Below are 25,987 nucleotides of genomic sequence, written 5' to 3'. Positions count from 1 at the left end.
CCCTAACTTCTTCCTGCCCTTCAAGGTTTAGCTGGGGCCATGCCACTTCATCCTCAGTGAGCCTTCCTTTTTTTTGGTTTTTTTTCGAGACAGGGTTTCTCTGTGGCTTTGGAGCCTGTCCTGGAACTAGCTCTTGTAGACCAGGCTGGCCTCGAACTCACAGAGATCCGTCTGCCTCTGCCTCCCAAATGCTGAGATTAAAGGCGTGCGCCACCACTGCCCGGCATGAGCCTTCCTTTTTGATTGTTATAAACTCCTCCTTCCTTGTCTGACTTGTAATTCTCCCTTGGATGAACCCATTTTGATTATTTTCCTTCCCGCTGAGCTACAGCCTTCTAGGGGACAGAAGTCAAGCTTTAGCGTCCTTTTGTAGGCCCTAGCATCAGCCACGTAGCTCAAACAACCTTAAGGAAGAGTTAAAGGGCAGAGTTGGGTCCCATCACTCTGGGTTGCGGAAGCAAGACACAATGATAGTACTGACTCCTCTCCTGGAACTGACCCAAGGGTGGAGTCTTCTGCAGAAAGAGACTGAAGACCCCACAAATCTCCACCAGACCATTAATATCCAGCCTGGAATTTTACCAATCTGAGATTGTCTACGACCCACGAAAGACACCTCAGGTGTGTGTCTATGGGCACGTGTGCCCTGATGAGGCAGCTTGAGAGGCAGTGGGTGGCAGAAATGACTTTGCGTGTCTATGATTCCTGTGTGCTCCAGCTGAGACGTGCTGAACGAATAAGGACAGAAGGAAGGTGGACGGAGTCCGGTGGGATTGCAGGGCGTAGGTTCAGGCTGGATAAATGCAGCCTGACACCTTGGTGGCCTAGTCAGAGAAGCAAGCGAGACATGATGAAAGAGTGGAGTGGGCTGGTTCCTTGGGGCCACTGTTTGGCAACCTCTTCCTAGGAACCCTGCGCCTTCATTATCCTAGGACGTAAAAACAATTGGGCTGCTCAAAAAACTGCTCTGTCCCTTTTGTGGCAGAACATTTGAGTCTTCTGGCTATTGGCAGAACATCTGGGTCTCCTGGCACCCCACTAACTAAAGACTAAAGACGAAACTAACTAACTAAAGACTAGCTCATGGCTAGTCTGGTAATGGGCTGTAATTTACTGGAAAGAGAACTGAGAGGGAAGGCCCAGACTTAGCTGGACTTATGGAGGGTGTTTTCCCAGGGACTAGGTACTGTCAAAGGGATTGTGAGGCCCAACCAAGACAGAGAGCTTCTGTCAGTGGAACTGGGAGACCTGGTATAGGGGGCAGCACGATGAGGCTTCACTTTAAAAAGGGGACAGAGCTCCGAGACTCATCTGGAGGATGTGTGGTTACAAAACAGCTGTCAAGATTCCAGCATCCCGACAATTTATTTTTTCCTAGTCTAAAAGTGTCGAACGGGTTAAAACTTAGAAACTCCCAACTAAATGAAGTCTCCATATGTGTGTGGCTCGGGAGGGTTCTAGGAGACGCAGACAGATGTAATTAGAAGTGTGCAGACACTGTGTTGCCATGGAAACTGCTGGCCAGGAGAAACCTGGTGTCCCAGGAATAGTCTTCCCGGGAACTGCCTGAGGCAGGTGCTACTCCTCGGGCTTGCCTGCTTCCAGGCTCTTGGGTCCCTATCCCACCCTTCAGAGATGCTAAATGTGAGCCAATGGCTCCCTTGGCGTCATCCCAAGGAAGGGAGTTGCAAGTCGCTAGAGGGGAGGCCACACGCTCCATTTCTGTTTTATTATAGTCAGCGGCTCTGGGAAGACCAGTGATAAAGAACAAGCAGAATAGGGGCTGTGGGTGTGGCTTTCAGCAATCTATCCTATCCCCGGGAACAACTGAAAGGGGACAGACAACAGTACAAACTCATTGATCATGAGGTCTACAGAGGAGGGAAGGGGGAGATTATTTTATAGAGTAGGAACTCTACCTTGATGTCTGCGGGTACTCAGAAACTCAGGTACAGATTTGAGGACTGGATTTCAATGGGTCATACAGATACTAAAAAAACGCAAGTGGAACTCTCTCTGTACTTAGGAGCAGTGAGAACCTAAGAAATTACTACTCAGGACACAGGCTGCCTCTTATGGCCCTGCATCAACAGTCATGATGCTGGGAAATTTGGGAGAGGGTGCACCCATGTTTCTAAGCCTTGGTCATTATAACTCCTCTCACCTGCTTCTCTAAAACGGTAACCCCACCTCATACATTGTCACCGAAGGAAGATGGTGCCTCTGAGCTGCTTCCTGGCAGTAAAAGGGCCAGTAGTTAATCATTCCCAGTAGGGAGGCTTAATAAATCTCCCCAGAAGAGGGGACATTTCTTGGGGTACATTCTTACACATTCCTTAACCAAAAGCAGTGGCTCTGGGTTCCTGTGGTCAGGAAGTGCAGGGAAAGGTCAGGGTCCCCCGGGAGACCAGCAGAAATGACTATATTTTAGGCATAATAGATCCAGGCTGAATACTATGAGCATCTGGTTCAGCCACAAGCACAGTTACAAAATTGCAGGCTATTTAGAGGGTAAGGCCCACCCAGGATGCATCCTCTAGTAATGTCTCAGACACTGCCAGTTCCCACCATCTGTGTCTAGCAGGAGTCCTGATGGTCACTGCACAGCCACGCCGGCGGTGGCCCTGATCTCCAGTCTGGCTTCAAACCAGAAGTTATTGAGCTACCATCCTCTTTTACCTGTACTCAGGCTCAGACTCTCAGATTGGAAAAGTGGAGTGCAGCTCTCTGCCAAGTTTGGGACTTCCCCAAGACTCCCGAGGTAAGAAGGGCGCCTTAAGACGTACAAGGATCAGTCTTTACCCATTGCTCTCTCTTTCTGCTCTGGCCATTCCCAGGATTTTAACAAGTCTGATTAGAGAAATGTCAGTCTTTCTAGAACAAATTAAGAGCTACGTAAAACCAGTTCCTGTGGAGAAAGGTAAGACTCTAAACAGAAATGAATCTTTAAACAATCCTTATTTCTCCAAGGTGAAATGTGTAGACTCCATTTCTAAGAAAGTGAAAAACAAAAACAAAATAAAACAACGAAAACAGGCCAAATAACCAAGCAGTAAAAATAACAAACACATTCACACGCACGCACGCACGCACGCACGCACGCACGCACGCACGCACACCTTCATCCTTTCTCCCCCAAACCGTGCTGTATCCATATGCTGGAGGCTCGAAGAAGAACAAAGCACAGTACATGTTTGAACAGCTCACAGACAGGTGAAGAGCGAACATGTATGTGGGCTTTCAAGGAACAGAAACACTGTGGTCTAACAATGCTGACTCGAGACAATGCAAGGCCAATGTAATCTATGGCTAAGCGAGGCTGTAGCTCAAATCCGAAATGACCTCCCACCCCAGGGTCATGTTTCGAGTATTTTACCCTTGGCTTGCAGCACTGCTTTGAAGGTGATGGGGCCTTGGTGAGGGAGGGCCTGGCTAGGAAGCAGGCCAGTAGGGGCAGGCCTTTGACGGTTAGGCCGTCCCTGACTCGATCTCTTCTCTGCTTCTTGGTTGGTGGCCATGTGATGAGAAGCCACAGGAGCAAGTTCCCAGCACTAGGGACTTTGTCATTCCTGTCACCATCTTTGCTGTCATAGACTGAACTCTCTCTGAAACTGTGTGACAGAGGAAGCCTGTTCTCTCTAAGTTGTTGTTGGAATTGTTCTGATCTGTCAGGTTTGTTTGTTGGCCAGAAAAGCAACCAACGTAAGTGAGAGTTGTTTGGACAACACTTAACTAACAAACATGGAATACCAGCTTCAGACCGTTGTCTATTAATTTAATACTGGTCACTTTTCTATAAAGCTAAAAGAAGTGCTTTACAAAGACAAATAGAAGCAAAAAATTATTTTAAACCATATTTCCCAAATGTTACCCTTTCAATGTATTATTAGAAAAGCTTATGTATTTTTTTCATACTGTCTTGATTTAATTGTTTTTTTTTTTCCAAGACGGAGTTTCTCTGTGTAGCCTTAGGCTATCCTAGAATTCCCTCTCTAGACCACGTTGGCCTCGAACTCACAGAGAACTGTCTGCCTCTACCTCCTGAGTTCTGGAATTAAAGGCGTGTACCACCAGTGCCCGGCTGTTAATTGTATATTTTTTTTTTTAAAAAAAATAATTTTATTAACTTTCTTTTCTGACAATTTCATACAGGAGCACAATGCATTCTGGTTATCTTTTCCTTCCTTCCATCCTCTCCTCCCTTCCACCCACAGCTGCCACACTCCCGATTCCTTAAGTCCCTTCTGTGGAGGTCTTTCTGTTTTGCTTTGTGATCCACATTTAATGAGGGCGAGCTGTATGACTATGAGTTTGGAATTGTCTGCTGCAGCCAGAGAGGATCATGGGTAGATGACCGAAGACAATGAGTGCCCTTCCCCCAGAGTCACCTCTGCCATCCCTGAATAATGACTGACAGACCTCGGCTTAGTAGGCCCAGTGGCTGCAACCTCAGCTGCTGTGATGTCACAACTGCAACGGCTGAATGGTGCCCAGAAGACAGCATTTGGCAGGTTCTACCCCCCAACTTCTGGCTCTTACCATCTTCCTGTCTCCTCTTCTACAAAGTTCCCTAAGAGTTACAGAGGGGGATATCAGTGTCCTGGTTAGAACTGGGTACTCGGCTGCTCCAAGAACCCGGAGTAGCCGTGGATCTCTGCAGTCAGCACCATTCACTGCCGAAGGATGACCCTCGGATACAGGTGAGCAGCAAGTGTCTATGCTTACAGACAAATATTTCTACAACAGTTCAGGAACATGTCAATCTAGCTACACAATGGTGACTTACCATCTACGACCTCAGACCTCCTCAAAAATGGATTTTTGACTGGAATGACAGTGCCAGGCAGGAATTCCTACCTGATATCCTGTCATTGACGTTTGCAGGATTCAGTTGGTTCAAGTCGTTGATGCCTTTGGCAGCCTGCAGAGTGGCTTTTTGGGAACTCTGAAAGCTAGAGAGCCTGCAGGAAGCATCCACCTCAGCTCCAGTTTGATTTCTCTACATCCTGCAGTGAACATGTGCAGTACCATCAGCAATAGGATCTTCTCAACTCGGTCTGGTGGGGAAGGCAGTGAATGGCAAAAGCCTGTGGTTTTTCGGGGTGGGTGGGTTCTGAGCTCATCTAATGAATAACTCGTAAGAAGATAACCGGATATTTCTCTTATATTTTTTGTTGTGAGCCTAGAAATATCCATCCTGACATTTCTCATCTGAACTAGCCATACTGGAGCAGTTATAGCTACTCGGTGGCTAGAGAAGCCACTCATACTAAAGGGCACAGCTCTTGATAGTGCTCAGTTCTGACCTTACTGAATCAGAGGAGCTTTGAATGTTCTGGAAGGTATATATAACTGAAGTCCACACATGGTATGAAGATATGGGCAAGGCAGCAGACTGCGCTGTGTCTGGGAGCAAGATGTGGAAGGAAGGAATAGACTTTGCAGTGGGCCAGTGCTGTGGGCACATAAGCCTCACCTGGACTCTGCTTTCAATGCCCAGAGCCCGGGTCCATCAGCAGGACGGTTTCCTCTATGAGAAAAATGCTGGCTTCAGTGGGACAGCACAGCAGGTGAAGGAGCGTGCACACAAACCCGATGATCTTTGTTTATCCCCGAGTTCACATTGTTGAAGGAGGGACCTCACCAGCATATTGCTTTCTGACACGCACACACATACCATGGCACACACACCAATCTTTCCCACATAAGGAAGTGAAAATGTCCAAAAATAAAGTTTGCTATTTTCTACGTTTAGACTTTGAGCAGCTTGGTTTGTGGATCACATAAACAAACGGCTAAATAAGCAACATATTTTGAGCTTTCATGGACACATTAGACAATAAGGTGGCTATGTGTTGTCAAAAACTTCCCTCTTTGTCATTTACATCTCTCTCTCTCTCTCTCTCTCTCTCTCTCTCTCTCTCTCTCTCCACACACACACACACACACACACACACACACACACACAGAGAGAGAGAGAGAGAGACAGAGAGAGAGAGAGAGAGAGAGAGAGAGAGAGAGAGAGAGAGAGAGAGAGAGAGATGCACACTACTAGTGTTCTGAGATTAAAGCATTGAAAACACACGTTTTACTATTGGAACATTTCTGCCTTGCATTCTTCCCTTGGTGCAGCTGGGAAGAAAAAGCTGGAAAATCGACATGTGCTGCCCAATTAGCCCAGGCCCCAGCTAACAGGAAGCCTACAGAGAGATGGTGAGGGTGAGGAACTTGGTTCCATTGCAGTAAAACCCTCTAGTTTTTTGCAGGGAACAAAATCCCATGAGACCCTCATGTTGCACCCACAATGCACAAAGACCTCCTTTTCTGGGCAAAAGGCTGACATCGCTGTCCTGGTTTAGCTGCTACGGTCAGATCTGCATTTATGGAAGAAAAATAGCCCAAGTACTATGTAACAGGATAGTTCCAGAAACCACCTCTCTTTGCTTCTAACTGATCGGCACGGGAGAAATGCCACATGTTTGGCTGCTTTCGGTTGCCCTAAGAGACCTCCGACTCCACTCAAAGGTGGAGTGACAGGCTGTGATAAGTCAGGAAAAAACTGATTTGTGGGTCAAATGTAAGAGTCTGGAAAGCCGGGTACCAGGAGAGCTGGGGTTTGGGAGGGGCAGCTCCCTGCTTGCCTGGTCTCCCTTCAGTGCTGTTCACTGTGTTGGGGGAGTCTTTTCCGGAATAAAGGAATTCTTCCACGAGACCCACATGTATCCATCCGGCAGCACTGGAGGCTTTGTGCTTCTTGTGGCATGCGAGTGCCAGGACAGGAAGGACCTCCCCAAGTGAGGGTCACAGTAAATGGCAGTCAGGAGAGGGACAGTAACTCGTAGGCTGCAGGAAATGAATCCACCAGCAACGGAATGTCACGCTTTATGCTGTACTCTGGGGAGCATTCGCTTCCTCTGGGAATGGTGCCCAGTTACACCAGAATTGCTGAGCATGGAAGTTAAAGAAAAAAAATATTTACTACTCAGCCAGCCTCTGCTAAACTTTCAGCTTCTTTAGGACCCAAAAGGATTAGAATCCAGGAGTCTGATTAAGCAAAGTCAGTGTTGCTAGGATGTTCAAGGTTAAACAAAGGGTCGATGGGCCGGGATAGTCAACCACTTCCCTTGGCACAGAGATGATGACCCTGGGATTCAGAATAAAAGGCAGGGCACCACACTGCATAGGAAAACAGCCTCATTAATCGCCCAGTTGGTGGGCAATGCAACCAGCACTTACTAGGCACCCATTTAATAACCCATTATTCCATAAACACAGTTCTAGGGGGAGCTGGGGACTCTGGGGTAAGTGAAGCCAACAAGGGCTGTTTTAAGGAGCATGTATTCTAGGAGGATGGAGAGTAAACAAACAAAAACAAGTCCATTTCGCACCTCGATGCTGGAGGCCCACATGGTACGGATTACCGAAAGCTGGGGAAGAAAAGACCTTACCTCGTATGGTCGGTAACATCTGAGCTGAAAACTGAAGCCTGAACAGGTGTTCTGCTCCCAGAGCAGGAAGAAGGCCACCGTGACTATGATACATGGTACCATGGGAAGAGAGGGGGCAAGGGGCTGGCAAAGGCCAGAGCATCGAGGGCCGTAAGGTCACTGAGAAGATAAATAATACAATAAGGGACATCGGAGGGCAGTGCACAGAAAGTGGCACTGTAGATGGGATTTTACCAAGGCTACTAGAGATGCTGTGTAGAGAGGCAGATGGCCAGGAGATACAGAGAAAATACAGAGCATCCAGGATGCTCCTATAGTGATGCAGGCATGCGATTGTTGCAGGCATGCAATGAGGGTGGGGGTGGAGACAGAGGACTCTCAACACAGGTGATGCAATCCGACAGGAGAGCCTGTAGCAGAGTTTGTCAAGAGACTGGGTAATGAAAATAAGATACCAGGAAGGCCAGATGTGGCAGCAAACACCTTTCACCCCGTCACTGAGGTGGGTTTTAGATCAGCCTGGACTACACAGTGAGTTCAGGACAGCTAGAGCGGCAACTTGAGACCCTGTCTTAATTCAGAGAGAATTCTTGAATATTTTCACTTACACACAGAGCCATGCTGTTGGCCCCAACCCGAGTCATTCCCAGAAGACTTTTCCTTGGGCTTGCCTTGGATTCCATATAGGTCCTATATCACCCTCATGAAAGGGGTTCATTGGGAAGCAAGTTCCACACGGCCCAGGGATAGATACAGATAGGCTCTGCTTGCAGAAGTTTGTCCGGATTATTCCTGGAACATTAGCCTTGAAATATTCACGACAGTGGGGCTCACACATAATCCTAGAATTTGAAAGCTGAAGTTGGAGAACGGCCCATGAATTTGAGGCCAGCCTGGGCTACAGAGTGTTACCATATATGTGTGTGTGTGCATGTGTGTGTGTATGTGTTGGTGCTCCAAAGTGGTTGGCTATATCCACACAAAACCTGAGAAAGCTTAAAAAGGAACTCTAGACAAAAAAACAAAACAAAACAAAAAAAAAGTTTAGCCACATTCCCCCCATTGGCTTTTGCTTGCTGGCAGTGTGCTGCAGCTCCTTCAAGAGAGGTCTTCCTGATTCAGTGTCAGCAGAAAAAAAAACCCAGGAGGTTTCAAGATGGCGGCTTCCTGGTTCACCAGCATGAATGGCTCTGACTCTTTTAGATGGTTTGCCTACAGAGTACTTGAATGGAGTTTGTGTGCCCAGATGCTTGTATGCTTGGGGTTAGGAGGAAAAGTAGCTGAGACCATGCCTGTGGCTCAGTGCCCTCCAACCTGGGTAGGTGGCTGAATCAGGTCTGCTAGGAGTGCACAGGAAGGAGAGCATGGTGGATTTCTGACATCATACACAGAGATATATCCAGGTTGCACAGTGCACTGCATGACAGATTCAGCTTTTACTCAGATAAAAAGGCTTTATATGCTGCACAGGGCTACCCAGAGTTGAAGTGGTGAGGATGGCTCCCACCCGGTGGTCCTAGAACCTGTGGTAAACTACCTCCACCATATTTAAAGCCTGAGAGAGGTGAAGCCAGCAAGCACCCAGGGCCACTGAGACCAAGTTGCTTAGCATTTTAAAACGTATTCTTGAACAGAAAATGATTTAAGATACACAATAGGAAAGATTCATAAAAACCTCTAAAAAAGACATACTGTTTTTAAAAAATGTACATAGGCTTGGGAAAAATAATAAGCCACATAAAGATGGCATATATACAGAGAGTCTGGATTATGTATACTATTGTGTTTTCTTTGAATTTTTTTGACTGTTAAAGAGCTACGTGACAAGAGCCTTTAATTGTACGGGCTGCAAAGCTAAACCAACATATATACTTTAAAGGTATCTTGTCTTCAAAATTTGGGTCTAAGGATATGTTGCTTTGGAAAAGATGCTCTTCTTTTATTTCCATATAGCATGATGAGAACCTGTGGATTCATTCCAGGCTAATGTGGTTTGATGGATTAAGAGCCCCTGAAAGGTTGCCTTGAACACCCCTCAAAAAATTACTTCTAGTAAACAGCAGAAAGCAGTTTGAAGAGAACCATGCCCATATTCCCAAATATTGTTTATAAATGTTTATATTTAAAGGGGAATATGATACAGAGATTAGCATTGGTCTAGATTTTGGTTCATTGATACAAATTTAAGGTCAATTTTGTTATACTGTGTATATATATTTCTGCTCTTGATTAAGGTATTATGTTTGTGCAGCTCATTTTAAAAATGTAATGTATAATTAAGAAATATAGGTTAATAGATAATCACTTATAATAGCCAAGCTTCTAGTCACGTTAGTTAGGTTTCCTAGATATATATATAGATATATTTTATTTAGATAGATATTCTTCAAATCTTTCAGAGACCTTCAGAACATGTCATTTAAATATTTCCAGCAGTTAGGATTTTTCATGACAGTGAGACACATCTGCTCCTAGCAGCACCAATTACTTCAAGAGGGTGATGGACATTGAAGAGGCTCCTTATAGAGTTTGTTAGCCATTTGATAGTATGTTGGGTGAACTGGACATGCAGGACCTGCAGAGAAATGATTGTTGAACTTGCCTAAAGGAGAGATGGTCCTTCGGGGTTTCTGCTTCATGGAGTCTGTTAGATATTCTGCAGGACACAGAAGAAAGTGAGTGACAAACTGCCAATATAGGTGGAACTGTCTTTAAAATTTCCTGCTTCATGGAAAAGTCTGCTGGATACTATGGGCCTGTAGGCTGAAGATGGATGCCCCAATGGTACAAAAGAAATCTGGGTGAATGTCCAGGCAGCGAGATGTCTCTGTCAATTCTAGAGTTTTGGAAGTTGCTTACAATACACATCTTGTTTACTTAGTTAATATCATATCTTCTAGAGTCTTTGATGAGGTTGAAGAATTTATAGTTATAGTTTTCCTTAGTTTTGATAAAAGATAAAGTATATATAAGTATTGTAACTGTAATTCTTACTTGATACCTGTTTTGTTATATGTAATTTTACTATGCTAAAGTTAAAACCTTCCTTTTTGTTTAAACAGAAAAGGGGGGTGATGAGGGATTCCCCTCTGTATGCTGTGGATACCTTTGGTTAATAAAGAAACTATCTCAGCCTATTGATAGGGCAGAAAACTAAACTGAATGCTGGGAGAAAGAAGGCCTGCCAGAACCAAAGCGGTCTCAACTGAGCTTTTATCTTCCACAAGACACTTTGGATCCCTCGCCTCCCTGGCCACACACTATAAACTGATGCTTTTTAAATTTCCAGAAACATCATTTCTCCTTAAGTTTCCTCTCAGACCCTATCTTAACTTTGCAAAAACAACCCACCCACCCACCCAGGTATCGTTCCCACCATGCATGCCATCCACAGTGTCCTCTCACAGCTTATCTCAGGAAACACTGACGGCGGATCAGCAATTCTTCACCCTAGCACCCCTCCTCGTTTGTTTAGCCGCAGCACCGGCGTGAGTGCGTGCGTGCGTGCGTGCGTTTAGGCAGCTGCTCTCCTTTTCCCCATCCTCCTCCTCGTCATTTTCTACTTTCCGGCTTTTACTGCTGTGTAAAGCATTGGCTTTCACCACGGCAACTTCATACAGACTTTGTTTGGCATTTCTGTTGCTCCTCGTTCCCCTTCCCATCCTCTTCCTGTCTGTCCCCTTCCTCCCCACAGTGGTGCCCATTCTGCCTTCACACTTCCTATCTGCGCTTCCCCGCCCCCATTTCTAGGACAAGCTCACCATGGAACAGTTGGTGCTTCGAATACCCCAGCCATAGAAGCTCTTAACTTCCTTTCTCCCATAAAGGGAACTTTATGGCTTTCTGAATATGGCTCCTGTCACATCTGAGGTCACAGGCTGGCTGTCTAGGGCTTATGATAGTATCCAGGTACCCAGGAGCCAAACACACTCTCATTCCACACGAATGAACACGCACTCGTGCACACATCACACACACACACACACAAACACACACACACACACACACAAACACGTCAAAGAGCCAGCCAGCCATGCAGAAAGCCAGCCCTGCCCCACTTCCCAGCACAAGCAAAAAGAAGACATTCCCTATAATTAAAACCAGCCACCTGAGAATGAGGAGGTCTTCACATCTCAGGTCCCTGTGACATGAGCAATTAAGGTCATTGCACAATGACAGCAGCACCTGTAAAAATAATGCAGCCAACCAAGGGAACAGCCTGTGTGGAGAGCAGGCTCCTAATTAAACCACCATTCAGTGGAACAACTTAGGACATAAGGAGCCTTCTGTTTGATTAAACATGTAAGGGGATTTTGAGGGGAAATACAATTTCCTAAGCTGTAAGGTGACTGAACCAGTTCAAAATCCTTGAAAGTTAGTTATTCTAATGGGACTTTATATCACCACTATGGCTTTCTGGGGGGATTAAAAATGCCTAAAAGATGATATTGAATGCATAACAGTCAGTGCCACATCTCATCCAGATCAAACTATACAGGTCCTTTTGTAGAAAATAAACAGACTTTTTCCCAGTTGTATTTCTAGGAGAAAGCTGTTAACTTTATAACTGCCCTGAAAGTAATATGGCCCCTTAAAAAATTAGGAAATTTTATCAAAAAATAAGGAGCTGGCTGGGCAGTGGTGGCACATGCCTTTAATCTCAGCACTTGGGAGGCAGAGGCAGGTGGATCTCTGTGAGTTTGAGGCCAGCCTGATCTACAGAGTGAGTTCCAGGACAGCCAGAGCGTTACACAAAGAAAACTTGTCGAAAGAAAGGAAGCAAGCAAGTTGGAGAGAAGACTGAGTTAACAGTTAAGAGTGCATGCAGGTTTTTCAGTTCAAATCCTGGTACCCACATCAGGTAGCTCGCCTGTAGCTACAGCTCAGGGAACCAATGCCTCTGACCTCCATGGGCCCTTACACACACAGACACAGACAAACACACACACACACACACACACACACACACACACACACACCTAAATAAATAAAATTAGAAAAGGAATAGACTGAAGTTATTAACTGGAGTCATTGGGGACATAATCTCAGCCCTGGCAACCCCTAAGATAAGCCAGGCTGGGCCTCCCATCCTCGATTAGCCAATCAACAAACAAGCAATAGTGGAAAGTAGAAAAAGGAGATTTCCTCAACGAGGCCACATTAGAGAGAGTATCACCTCCCCCACAAGTCCATTGTTAAGGTCCTAGTGATATTAAGGTTTAAACAGATAATATAAGGTGTGCTAAGGAGTCCAGAAAAGGTGGGGTCCTCCCCCCCTCACCATTGGCTCCAGACACTACCGCCAAGTGGCCTGACAAGTTGTAAGAACTGTGTGACGTCTTCGAGGAGACAAGGTCCCCCTCTGGCGACCCCCAGGCTTCAGCTTTTTCCACCATGAGCTTCCTGGAGGAAGTCCATTCTCTCGGGGCCAGTTGTTTCAGTTATTCTGATAGCCAAAGGGTAGGGCACAAGTGTGGGATACCATCATTCCTGCCACGACGGTCGCACAGGGAAGGCCGCATGTGACACGTCCAACCTTGGCAAGCCCCTGGACCCGAGCCTCACTCTCCCTTTGCCATCTTCCGGAAGGGAACCGAGGAAGCCAAGGCCAGCGGGTCTTCCTTGGCCGGGGTCCTCCTGGTCCTCAGCCAGCCCGCGCTGCAGTGCAGACATCTTGCTGAGCAAGATGCAGGCACGACTGATGCAGAAAGAGAAAGTCTTGCCTTTAAAATAAATGCCTACCCAGGAATTCTGACTCCCTGCATGCCTGTCAGCAACGTCAAGGCAAGGCAGGCTAAGACAGGAACGGAAGTGGAAAGTGAAGGAGAGAAGAGGAGGGGGAGGAACAGAGCAATGGGGTATATTCACATTCCTGAGATTCTCGGGACCCAGGAGCCTGGAGTTTCTGGGTAGCTTGGCCCAGCCCTAGTTGACTGCTGCAGCATTATAGCTGCAGCATTCTGAGAAACCTGCTCCCACCAGGAACTGGTGCATACAAATTCTCTCTCCCACAGAAGCGTTTGGGAACTAAGCTGGGCCAGGGAGAAGCTATGAAGCTTCCCTGGGCCCTCACGACCGAGGCTGCATCAGTAAAGGGGACCTGGGTGTGCGAGCATCTGTGACGGTCGCCATGAACACCTGCACATCTCCCTTACTGTCTAGTAGCTGGTCCAGCAGAAATTCCTCCTGTATCAGTACCACCCCAAGTTTTAAATGCTCCAAGCATCCCTGTGACAGTGGCCAGGAATTCCTCTGGGCTGTCTTTGAGTCCCTTATCCATTTTCATACTGTCTAATAAATGTTATGCCCCAAACATGGATCTCTCTCCAAATGTAGTTGGCTTAACTAATTACAGGCATTCTGGCCATTTTTGGTTAAAATGGAATGATTGACTGAATGAATGACATATGGGTTCACTAGTAGTCACAAAAGTAGGCACTGTACCTAGGCTTAGAGTGACGACATGGCAGTACAACAGAAATCACACAGTGAAACAGGGGAGGTAAGCAGAGGGAATTCCCATACACACTTGCCCCTCTCCATTAGCTCCCATAGGAATTTGTTGTTGAGGCTAAGTTTTACTATGGGATACTGGCAGATGACTGTGTTCCCCCCAGGGGTGAAATTTAAGTCAGTATGCATGGGTGTGCATATGACAGTTGCATGGGCAAATCCATACATGTTCTAACCTGTACAAGACCCCTTCTCAGGGAGGACACATACAGTGCATTAATAGCTCCTATTCAGAACCAGACGTCGGGGCAGTTGAGCACCTGGCCATCTACTTGGGCTTGGAAACAGGAGCCAGGACAGGGCACCAACATCAGTGGGACTGAAGCATCCATGTTGGCCTTGGCTTCCTAAGGAAGGCCATTCCAACAAGTCACTTGATTTCAGCGTGCATATCTCAGAGACAAAAAGACCAGTGCCGGAGACAGCCACAAACACTCAACACTGACTCATAGATCAAGGCCAGGGGACCAAGGTAGGACATTCAGCACCTGTCCAGGAACTCCTGAATCTTGGTCATGGGCCAGGCAACATGGTGGGAGACAAGAAGAATTCCAAGCAACTTTTCTACACAGCTATTTTGTAAGCCATTTGCAACACTGCACCATTTTTTTTTTTGAAAGAAAGTGTGAAGGTTTGAAAAAATCAGAAGAAAGTTGTTTGTGTCAAGAAATCTCACTCTGAGCAGTGGTTGCGCACACCTTTAATCCCAGCACTCAGGAGGCAGAGGCAGGCAGATCACTATGAGTTCGAGGCCAGCCTGGTCTACAAGACTACACAGAGAAACGCTGTCTCAAAAAACCAGTCAAACCAAACCAAAATCTCAAATTGTACTCTTTGGATTTTGGATTGTTCTGTATATTTTTTAAAAAGATCTTTCTCTCGATCCCAAGGGGATTTGGCATCTCTTCTTTCTTTCTTGGTGTTCGTACACAGTTGACACTTGAAGTAGAAAACCAAATGACTTTTATCTGTGGAGTACCAGGATTCAGGGTTCTGGAGCATGAAGACTCTTCAGACACCACACCCTGGACCTCTATGCTGCACTCAGTACGTAAGAGAAGGACCCAGGGGCATCCTGCTTCCCTTCACTCTGTGTTCTTACTCCTTAGCCAACCTCTTTCAATGGTCCCCAAGATGGAAAATTAAGGTAGGAAGTAATCAAATATCCCACTTTCTCTAAATAGAGTATTCTGACAACCCAAAGTGGGTGGACTATAAACTGAAGTTCACTCTCACTCCTTTTGGGGAATGGGGGTAAAAGTTTGTCTCAGTTCTCCCGTGGGGTGCCGTTGAGTTATTCACTCCAGCCTCCTCTGGGCAAAGAAGGAGGCTTCCTCGAGCTAGCTTCCACCAAGGGCACCACATCGTCAGCCAGCACTTCTCCTTCAGAACCTCACAAGGCAGCTGAATCCTGGGCAGGCTCATAATCCTCTCACTGGCTTCCTACATGTGTGGGTACATGCCAGTCCCCCAAGACAACTCAGGGCTGACGTTGAGAAAGGCAGGAAGTAAGCAAGGAGAGGAACCAGTACGAGCACCGCTGAGGCAGTCGGGGCTGCTGGGAAGGCTCGGTGCCAAACAGACACTGTCTAGACTTTAGCTGGCCTCTCCCAGTGGAGGGGCGAGTGAGGGAGGAGGGGAGCCAGGCCAGAAAGCCTGCAGCTCTTTGTTCAGCTAAGGCAAACATACGACACAACCTGACAGGCTCCAGGCTGGGGGCTCTCAGGAGCTGGAATCCAGCTACAGGCTGAGGGAGGTTCTGGTAATCCATCCATCAGAGGGGAGCTGGGGATGCTTCTCTTCATTCCTGAGAACTCTTAGTTCCCCCATGGAAACTGAAGTGAGCGACAGCCAAAAGAGGCACACTGTAGGGGCTAAGGGCTGCATTTTAAAATTCTTTCCAGTGTGTTGTTTTAGCTTGTCCTTGTGAAGAACTAGCTTTTGATGAAGGCCTCAAGCCTCTGATGAAAACAGTTGATCAAAACTGGTACAGATGTAGAAATGGCCACCACCATCCAATAAGCTCCTGACTCTGAGGTAATGCTGGCTTTAGGAGGCTTTACTAACCAGTCGGTGGGGAAAAGGGGCCTTTTCTGCTGGGTAGCAGACGGGGCCTGTGCCAGGAGACATGGCTCGGTGAGTACAGTGCAGGATGGAACTGGCTCCATCGGCCCCTCACCCAGGTGTATCTGCGCAACAGACAATCATACTTCGCAACTAGATTGGAGGTCAGAGCCGTTTCAGTTGGCCTCGCATGGTATAGAACAGTTATGAATACACCTCAAGGACACAGAAACTGCCTTAAAATATCTTGAGTAACTCACTGGCCATTAGCTACCAATGTTCCCAAACAAAAACTGCAGTTCAGCATGCGTCTGAGAAACAGCTGGGGCTGGACTCAAGCGCAGATCATGACCACATTCACGGGGTTGGAGCAGGCGAGGCAGCAGCATCAACTCAGGTACCAAAGCCATCCAGCCACTGGCGTACCCGGAAGGGGGAGTGACTAGGTCTTTACAGAGTCCACGCTACCAGCAAAGTCCTGGAGTTTCAGATTGTGGACTTCCAGAAACAAGACACAGTCGCAGGGACTTCAAACCCTAGGTTTACATCCTGCCCCTAGCTGATGTGGGGTAACTGAGTAGTTTCTTCATAGGTAAAATGAGGATTAGAATAGCTACTTATCAGTGCGTGAAAATTAATTTGAAGTTCCTTCACTTTCTGCCCCTTTCCAAGCGCAGCGCGGGGAGGTTCTTCTCAGCCCCGTATTACTGTTTCTCACACTGGACTATTCTGAGGCCGTGTGTGACCATCCCTTACTACTTCTCTCACTAGACTGAAGGCTCCTGTGACCAGGGCCTGCTTGACCAGCACTAGCTTAGTACCCCACAGGGGGCACAAGTGTGAAACTTTTGACTCCCCTCTTTCCTGTAGACTTTGAGAAAACAAACTGTATCGGACGAGTGATAGAAGCAGCATGTACGGGTTTGCCGGTTTAAACCGTGTGGAGACCATCAGGAAGTCTGTAGGGATTTTGTCAGCTCCTAACACGAACCAGACCTTTTGGGATGAAGGAAAGCAGGAGGAACATGAGAAGGAAAAGGCTAGACAGAAAAGAACGAGAAAGCACGAGAAGATGGCGGTGAGGAGCCCTGGCCTGGGACTGGGTAGCTGTGAGGGCATGAATTCCGGGTTCCCTCAGAGAACCAGTGCTGTGTTCCTCGCTGTCGGGGAACACTTCCCATACCACGAACTATTTTATTACTCTACACTGTCACTTAATAGCAAAAGCGCTCTGCAATAGAGTCTATTTAAAGAACAGGCTTGAAGGCCAGACATGGTGGCACGGCTGTCACCTCAGCATTTGCTAGGCAGAGGCAGGAGCCTTACAAAGGCGAGGCCAGTCTGAGGTGCACAGCAAGATTCTGCCACATGGGCTGGGGGACAAACTCGGTGGCAGAGCTTTTGGCTCGGTTGGGCCAGGAGTCAATGCGTTAACATAACTAAAAACAGGTAAAGAAAGGAGGCAAAACAGACTTGGAGATACCTAGTTTGAGAACAAGAGACAATGAAGAAGGGAACTTGAGGATCCTCTGAAAGACAAGAAAATGAGAAAACACTAGGCAAGAAGAGACAGCATCTCAGATAAAGCTCTCTACAAAATGCAGCCTCAGCTGACATGCTGATATAGAAAACAAGCTTGGGAGGCAGAAATGATACCGACTGCCTCGGGCAGCCTCTGGAATTATGGACAGGAACGGGCCACACATCTCACTGCTGCATTTCAGAACTGTCTAAAGCAGAGGCAAGAGGTCAGGAAGGGCTGGCTACTCATTCCAGGGATCCCTGATGGCCAGACCCATTCGGGCTGCACACCATTTGTGATAGAGACAGCGCCTCCAGGAAAAGACCTGTGTAGTCCTATGAGTCTCACACTGCTGCTAATGGAAAGACACGTGTGAAGTGACTGATATCACACCCCAGCAAGGGCCCGAGGCTTCTGCAGATTAATAAGTCATATTTATTAAGTATCACTGAAGGATACGGAAAAGACTGGGGAAATACAATTTTTTCCTTAGACACAGGATTTTAATTTCAAAAATAACAAAGGAGAAAAGAGTCACTTTCCCTAACATGGATTCAAATATCCCACTACACACAGACAGACAGACACACACACACACACACACACTATGCACACATGCATGTGCCTGCAACACAACATAGCTTTTGCCATATATTACGTGATTCATTTGGCAATGGCCCGAGTGGCCACAAATAGTGCCTTCATTATCCAGAACACAGGACGTATCAGGCAGCATAAATTCCGGCTTATTCCTGAAAATAGCGAAATATTGATTACTCCCAAATGAGGACATAAAAAGTCCACGAAGAGATTACACGGAAATCTTTCAACCACAGCAGAAAATGCAAATTTATAGGCTATATTTTTGCATTATAACCACCCAGAGAACATTCTATTAGCAAGTTATTGCCAGACTCTGCTAAAACGCAGAAGCCGCTATCCGTGACAGTAGCCTCTTTTCCAGTCTGAAGCAGAGCAAGCGCGTGTTTCACCAGGGCAGCCAAGAAAACTCCCATTGCCAGTCTTCGCTGATGGCTAACATGATGGGCTTCGCTTACTTTAAGGTGTTTACAGTAACTCAAACAACGTAGATGCTTGGGCCAGAAACCGGTAAGCGACTTCTCTCGACATTTCCCACCTCTGGTCTACCACCTCTTGTTCTCTCCGTCAGTCACACCATTCTGAACTCACCCTTCCTATTATCCTAGTTTCGGTTCAAATCTGTCAGTGCTTGAGGAATGACAAACAGCTTTCATCTCACACAGAGACTCTGACTGATTGCTAGTGGCTATATGGAATACTGTTGAATAAGATTTTCAAACCTCCTCTGAATTCAGCAGGAAAGGATTCTATGATTGATTAGTAATGCCTGTCATGGATAAGGGCAAGTAGGGACTGCATGAAGCCTTTGTCCATGCCATCTCGGCAAGCCATTTATTCCAGTGTTGGGAGTACTTATTTTCACTGCCTATAGTGTTCAATCAAATCATCACGTATTACTGAGTTGATCAATTCCCTGGGAGCTATAGAGCGTCATCCAATATTTTCTCTTAAAGCAAGCCCTGTTCCTCCTCCTCTTTCAGTATTTCATCTAGGGCCTTGACGTCATGAGGATTCCTGTGACCATTTCCTTTTCCAGGAAGAATTTATCCTCCTAATGCTGTGCTGGAGAAATGGCTCAGCAGAAAAGCAATGGCCATGCAAACGTGGGCAACAGAATTCAGATGCCCAGAACCCACACAAATGATGGATAGACATGGTGGCCCGCCTATAAGCCCGGCACTTTGAAGGCAGATACAGAATCCCCGGAGCAAGTCCTATCTAGTCCTAGCTCTAGGCTCTGGGTTTAACTGGAAGATCCTGGCTCAGTTCATAAGGTGGAGTGCAATGGAGGAAGACATCTGGCATCGATCTTGGGTCTCCACACACACATACATATGCATGACACCCCATTAAGTGTCCACACACATGTCAATACCGACCCATACACACAGATCACATGCACATAACATAAAATTACCTTCAACCCCACCATGTACAGGTAAGGTTTTGAGCACAGCTCAGAGGGGCACCTATGCCTGTGCCCTCCCTTTTCCTACCAGTTGTCATGGCAGTTCCAAGTTTACAGCTGTTCTAAATAACACGATTGGCATCTTAGGAAGACTCGCCTTGAATAGAATAATCAACTACACATTCATGCAAACACTTACATAACATCTGAGTTGCAAGACTCCTGAGAGAATTAATTAACCTTTGCACTGATTCGTAAAAACTCATTATTGCTAAAACGTGGACTAAAAATTTGCCAAATGTTGCTAGACACCGAGAGACTGATTAAAAGGAAACCACTGATGGACAAGGAACGATGAAGTGTGCGCTAGGCCAAAGCCTTGCACACACAGTTTCTACTGCGTGGCTTTCCTACTCTGAGCTTACAGCTCTTCTTCACCAATGCCCTCTGTCTTCACTGGGGAGTGGCTACCCGGGAAGGTCTGGGATAGAAGTGTATCAAATCACACATTATAGATGTGCCTATTTTACTAATGTAGAGGAATTTTCATGGGCAGGGGAGATGGCTCAGTGGTTAAGAGCACTTGTTCTTGAAGAGGACCCAGGTTTAATTCCCAGCACCTACATGGCGGATCACAACCATCTCTAACTCTAGAACCAGGGGATCTGGTGACCTTTTCTGATCTCCAAGGGCACCAGGTACACAGGGGGTGCACAGACATAAAGGCAGGCAGAACACTCATACATATAAAATAAATATATCTTTTTTTAAGATGGGAATTTTCAAAAAATTGTGGAAGGACCTTTCGGATACCCCCTCCCCCCCCAGTCCTCTCTCTCTTCCTCTCTTTTTGAAGCAAGTTCTTACCATGAAGGTCTGGCTGGCCTAGAACTCTCTATGTTGACCAGATGTCCTCAAATTCACTTGCTAATTATGTTATTCTAATCTATATTTCATCTGCTAGCACTGAAGACTCCTGGACCACCAGTGGACCTTAAGGACTCAGAGGGCAGAGACCAAGCCTTGTACATCATCCTGGATTCTACTCTGTGCACGGGTGCAGGGCAGCTTGTCCTGACCCAGACAGTGCTTTGTCTGAAAACAGTGAAGGGAAGCTTGGTGCCACTCATGGCTCACTCTGGGAGAAACTACCATTGCCAGAGCCACGGGTGGAATTACACGATCTCGGAAGACGTCAGCATTTAACTTCCAAGGTCGCTCACCACCTCACTTACAAAATGAACATATTTTTCTTCTAAGAGCATGATATCTGATATTATGATGCCAATAAAATAAGTGTCTGTTCAAAATATTACCCTGGGTGTCCAGCTGTTTGGAGAGGAAAAAGAAAGAAAGAAACCAATCCACCAATGTGGCCCTGAGTATTTATAGCTCATCTTTTACTTTTTCCTCTTGCCAAGACCTGTGCTACTGTCTAGCTGACCACTTCTTTGGGATATACCTCTGGGGTCCTTATATCCACCTGAACCACAGTCCCAAGCCTCTTCCTAGGACAGCTCTTTCAGCTTGTTCCCATGAGATTCCTGCCACCCTACTTTCTTTGACAGGAACTGTAACAGGTCCACCTTCTAGAGACACTGGCAGCAGCGGCGCCTCCATCTGCCAGGTGCTTGCCCATCTGTTTTGGCTATTCAGCGGTGTCCCTGCTCTGTTACCAACAGTGCCTTTAGAATCACAGCAAGTAGTTGATTTGCGACAGGATAAACAGAAGACGGTTTTGGTGGCGAGCTGCTGGTGCTCGGTTCTACAGAAGGCAGAGGTGTTCGCAGCCCTTCCCATCCTGGCAGAGACAGCCCTAGGGGTTAACTACAGGCAGGTAGGGAGGTGTAAATGACATTAGGCCCTGTGGCTTCCAAGGGACAAAGCCCCACAGTCCGCTAGCGTGGCACACCTACAGCTAAGCAGAGTGCATCTATCTATAGAGCTGTTACTGTTTGTCCTCACCACTGTCTCAAGAGACACATTCCCAGCTCACAGCTCAAGAATGGATCCCCTACTGGAAAGAGTGATCTCCTCTGTAAACCTGTCCTCTGTGTGTGTGTGTGTGTGTGTGTGTGTGTGTGTGTGTGTGTGTGTATTACAATAATGAGTTTTTAGACCTTGAATGCTGGGAACCGCAGCAAAAATATGCCACAAATCACAATCCCAGAGAACCTAGACAACAACGAGGACCCTAGAGAGCCATACATGGATCTAATCTACAAGGGAAGTAAAATAAGATAAGATCTCCTGAGTAAAATGGGAGCATGGGGACCATGGGAGAGGGGAAGGGGAGAGGAGGGAGGGGAGCAAAGAAAAATGTAGAGCTCAATAAAATCAATTAAAAAGACTGTCCTCCTGAAGCAGGCAGTTGGGCTATGTGTCCCCTCTAGCCTGTCATATCAAAGGAACTAAATTACACTCACTCCTCAAGATGCCATGGGCACACAAACTGATGCCTGGAATTCTCTAAATCACCCCTGAATTGCATTACCAAAGCTTCCCAAAGAACAGTGGTCATTCCCAGTGGGAGGAGCCTGGAAAGAAAAAGCAGGCGGGTGTGATGGTTACCTGCTGCTGCCCGCCCCCCAGCCTAGGCCTGCCCAATATGTGTAGATCTAGAGACATGCAGAGTTCTGAAGAACACGTGTGTGTGCTCACACGGAAGGGGCAGAATTCTGGTGGAGGCTGGCAGAAAAAACAACCTGGTGGTAGAGACAAGGTGAAAGGGAGGAGGGAGCAAACAGCCCCAACATTGTTACTTTGAGGGCCTAGGTGTGACACCACTGGAAAATATTGGAAACAATATAATACTTCCCCTTAGTGAGATTTGGTAATAGTTTCTCAATTGTAACCAAGTAGAATTTACACACTAGCATTAAGAAGGTACTGGCCACCCTTCCCTGAGAAGGAACAGCTCTGCTTCTGAAAGTTGACTCCAAAGGCTTTGGATTTTCAAAAGCCAACAGAAGTTGTAGAACCATCACAGTTTTTAAGAAGCGAATTAATTCCTTGGGTTTGATTATGACAGAGAAAAGCACAAAGAAAGTTCACTTATTTTCTATGTTTCATTTTTTGGGAGTTCAACAGTATTTGCACAAAGGCTGCAGATCTAAATTTTACTAAAATGGACTCACGCCAAAAGACTAGAAATACCATATTTGAGTGTTTGCCGAATGTTCTTATGGTTAACAAGGAAAAAAATTGTACTGCAAGCATCATTAACTGCAAATACAGTGTTTAAAATGTGTGCCAAGTCACGTCTCCCATAGAGGGTTAATTTACTTTTCCGCCGTGATTAGAGATGCCGTACTGAACACGTGCATTAAAACTTGCCAAGAGTTACCTGAAAGGTCAGGCAATAAAGGCTGGGTTGACAGAAAGATAATAATCCCTAATAAAGTGAAGTCATGAAATATAGCATGGCTGTGGCTCACGTCAGCGACCCCTCTTCATTGTGTGGGTGTCCCGACTTCACTGCCTCTTTTCTGCATCAACTCCTCGGTTTTCATGCCTCAGCACCCCAACTCCCCCACCCTGCGGCGCCAAGGTTTTGCCTGGGAACTGAATACTGGCCGTTCTTCCCTAGAGCTCCAGCAGGACATTGCAGCTGAGGGCCTGGCTACCTTGGGTGAGTGGTTCCCTGCAGCGCAGAGGAAGCCAGAGTGAAAGGCAGGTTATCTAGGACAGACAGGGACCTTGGGGCACATAGCCTTGTGTGGAAGAGTCCCAGTCCCCACAGTCCTTACCTCTGCAAAGAGTTCCTGCTGGTTCACAAAGGGGTTGGCAATTCTTAAGCTGGCTATAAAAGTAACCAGGGATTCACTTCATCTACCACAGAGCACAGCTGCCTTTCTATATCATCTATATCATCATCGTCATCATCATCATCATCATCATCATCATCATCATCAGAGACAGGGTCTCACTACGTAGCTCTGGCTGTACTGGAATCTACTATGTAGACCAGGCTGGCCTCACAGATATCAGCCTGCCTCTGCCTCCCAAGTGCCAGGATTAGAGGCGAACACCCTGCGGGCCATAACAGGGATGGAGGAGTATTCTTTAACCAGTACTAAAAAAAAAAATCGGGGCTATTTCCTCCACTCAGACTCTGAAGAAAAATGAATGAGGAGCAGGCTGGGGCTCAAGGAGGGTTTGTGGGGTAGCATGGGCACATACTGATCCACTTTCAGAGCTAATCAGTCATATGAACATGGACGGTTTAACTAGTTTCCTTAACTTTGTCCCTGCTCTGCCAGATGAAAGTAGCAAAGCCCACCTCACAGGGTTTGAAAGGCTTTAAAAGCACCCAGTGTCTGATGGCGAAATACCTGGCGGAATTCTAAGCCTTCATGCTTACAAGTGGGGTCAGGCAGTGATTAAGAGTCTGGGGTCTGGAGCTAGAAGGCTTTGGTTGCCATCTTGCCCCCACTATTGTAACTGAAGACATTTGATAAGTTACACAAACTTCTCTGACTCGGTTTCTTTATGACTGAAAAAGAATTTTCTTACAAGTAGTAGCTAACCAATAAATACTTGCTGCTTTTATTTCAATGGAAGTAAAAATAGCTTGTTTCTACCTCAATCAATAATGCAGTGAATTAAAGAAAACATCAGTACAGAATTGTCTCTTTTTTTGGAAGAAAGAAGACTGCATGCATTTATGAATTCTGGGGCAGAATCAAGCTGTGATGTAAAGGGCGGGGCTGAACTGTAATATGAAAGAAACACTCCAAGAGGGGCTATAAACCACCCACCAGGGAGCTATTTCTTTTGTAACACACATTCCACTTCTTTCTCATGCTTTTTAATTCCTTCCACATTTCCTGCCATAATTATCAAATGTTTAGTTTCTGACCTCACTCTTCTGGAGACTGGAGCCCAGGGAATTTAGAATTGTTTATTTTCTGCCCATAAACCTTTGAGTTAATGGAGGGGCTTGTGAGTGTAGGGTTTGTTTGTAGTGTCTCAGGAAGGTCACTGCAGTTGAAAAGAAAACATTACAAGAGAGAAAGAAAGAAAGAAAGAAAGAGAGAGAGAGAGAGAGAGAGAGAGAGAGAGAGAGAGAGAGAGAGAGAAAGGAAGAGGGGAGAGAGAGGGAGGGAGGGAGGAAGAGAGAGAGAGAGAGAGAGAGAGAGAGAGAGAGAGAGAGAGAGAGAGAGAGAGAGAGAGAGAGAGAGAGCACTGCTGCATGCTTTAACTAGGAACCAGAGGCCCCACGCACAGGGCTGAACCCAGATTCTCACACTTGCTCAACAGAATTTGAGGGAAAATTTGGACTGTGAATGAAGGGCTCTTATGGAGCCCAGATAATAACAAAAAAATCCAGGACATTTTACAAAGAGAAGACATTTTGGGGAATCACAATTCACTCTATAAAAGAGAAAGGAAATTTTATTCTGCTATTTTAAAAATCTTTTAAATCCTCCCCCACCAGGAAAAACTTGGAAAGGAAAAGTGCGTAACTATTCGCAGTTTCCTCTGAAGTGAACAGAAAAACTCACGGCGCCTTTTTGAACTCTGCTGCTGCTCTGGCCGCCGCCTCTGCTTCTATCCGCCCAGTCTGTCCCCTCTTTCCACTCCCCAGCCTCCCTCCATATTAGGCGTGGTGGGGCTCCAGCTTAATGTCCCAAACTACTTCAGAATTGAGATTTAAGTTTGTTACGTAGAATTTCTGCAGGGAGCACTCCAGAGTCCCACTCTATCGAAAGGGTGGGGACACCCAGTCCCACCCCCAGAGAGCATCCCTGGGGCGCAAGTCCGACCGCCAGGCGCGCAAACCCCAGAGACCGGTCACCTACCTCTCCGTGGACCAGGGCGATGGCCACCAGTGCTAGCGCCAGCCAGCGTTTCCACATCTGCGGAAGAGAGAATAGGGTGAGACTGAAGGTTATGGGCCCTGCGCGGACCCTGGAAACTTACTCGGGTCCCGCAGACTCGTCCCCTCCTCCCAGCAACCCAGCGGCCCGCAGCCACCCAACCTCCTCTCCGCACTCACGGTGCTCCTCGGGTCCGGGGCTCCGGAAGGCGCGGAGCAGGGCAGAGAGCTGGAGTAGAAGGTGGGTTCTTCGCTGATCGCCAGGCTCCAAGGAAGTCCGACCTGGGCTCGCCGCCCCTTAAGACCCCTCCTTCCCCGCCTGCCGGCCCCCCAGCTCCTCCCCATTCTCCTCCCCTTCTGCAGCGCAACCCCCGCGGCTCCCGCTGCGCTCCCTCCTCCCGGCTCCCGCCCGGAGCCCAGGAGCTTCCAAGCACCGTTGGCATCCCTGTCCTCTCCCGGACCCTCACCAAGAATCCTCAGGCACCTCAAAAGAAGACTCGGGGTGTCTGTGGCTTGGGGGACCCTGCAACAAAGGCGTGGGGGGGGGGACCGCGGAAACCCCACCCCCGGGAGGGGCGCTGGCCTGCAGCAGGAACTAGTTGTGGGAT

At 47.0% G+C, this 25,987-nt stretch overlaps 1 protein-coding gene across 1 annotated transcript in view; it reads right to left on the bottom strand.

The window, feature by feature from the left end:
• Fstl1 (follistatin like 1) overlaps positions 1-25,681 on the bottom strand; it is a 54,314-nt gene extending 28,633 nt beyond the window's left edge. Inside the window, exons 1-2 of the mRNA XM_038345266.1 lie at positions 25,560-25,681; positions 25,363-25,419 (exon numbers count right to left, since the gene is read on the bottom strand). Coding sequence (XP_038201194.1) covers positions 25,363-25,419 — 57 coding nt within the window. The 5' untranslated portion in view covers positions 25,560-25,681. The remainder of the gene's footprint in view (positions 1-25,362; positions 25,420-25,559) is intronic.
• Between the last annotated feature and the right edge of the window lie 306 nt (positions 25,682-25,987).

The sequence above is a fragment of the Arvicola amphibius genome, chromosome 10 (genome assembly GCF_903992535.2).
Source record: "Arvicola amphibius chromosome 10, mArvAmp1.2, whole genome shotgun sequence".
NCBI lineage: Eukaryota > Metazoa > Chordata > Mammalia > Rodentia > Cricetidae > Arvicola > Arvicola amphibius.
The sequence above is the reverse complement of the archived record's forward strand: the minus strand, read 5'-3'. Positions and strand labels throughout refer to the sequence as shown.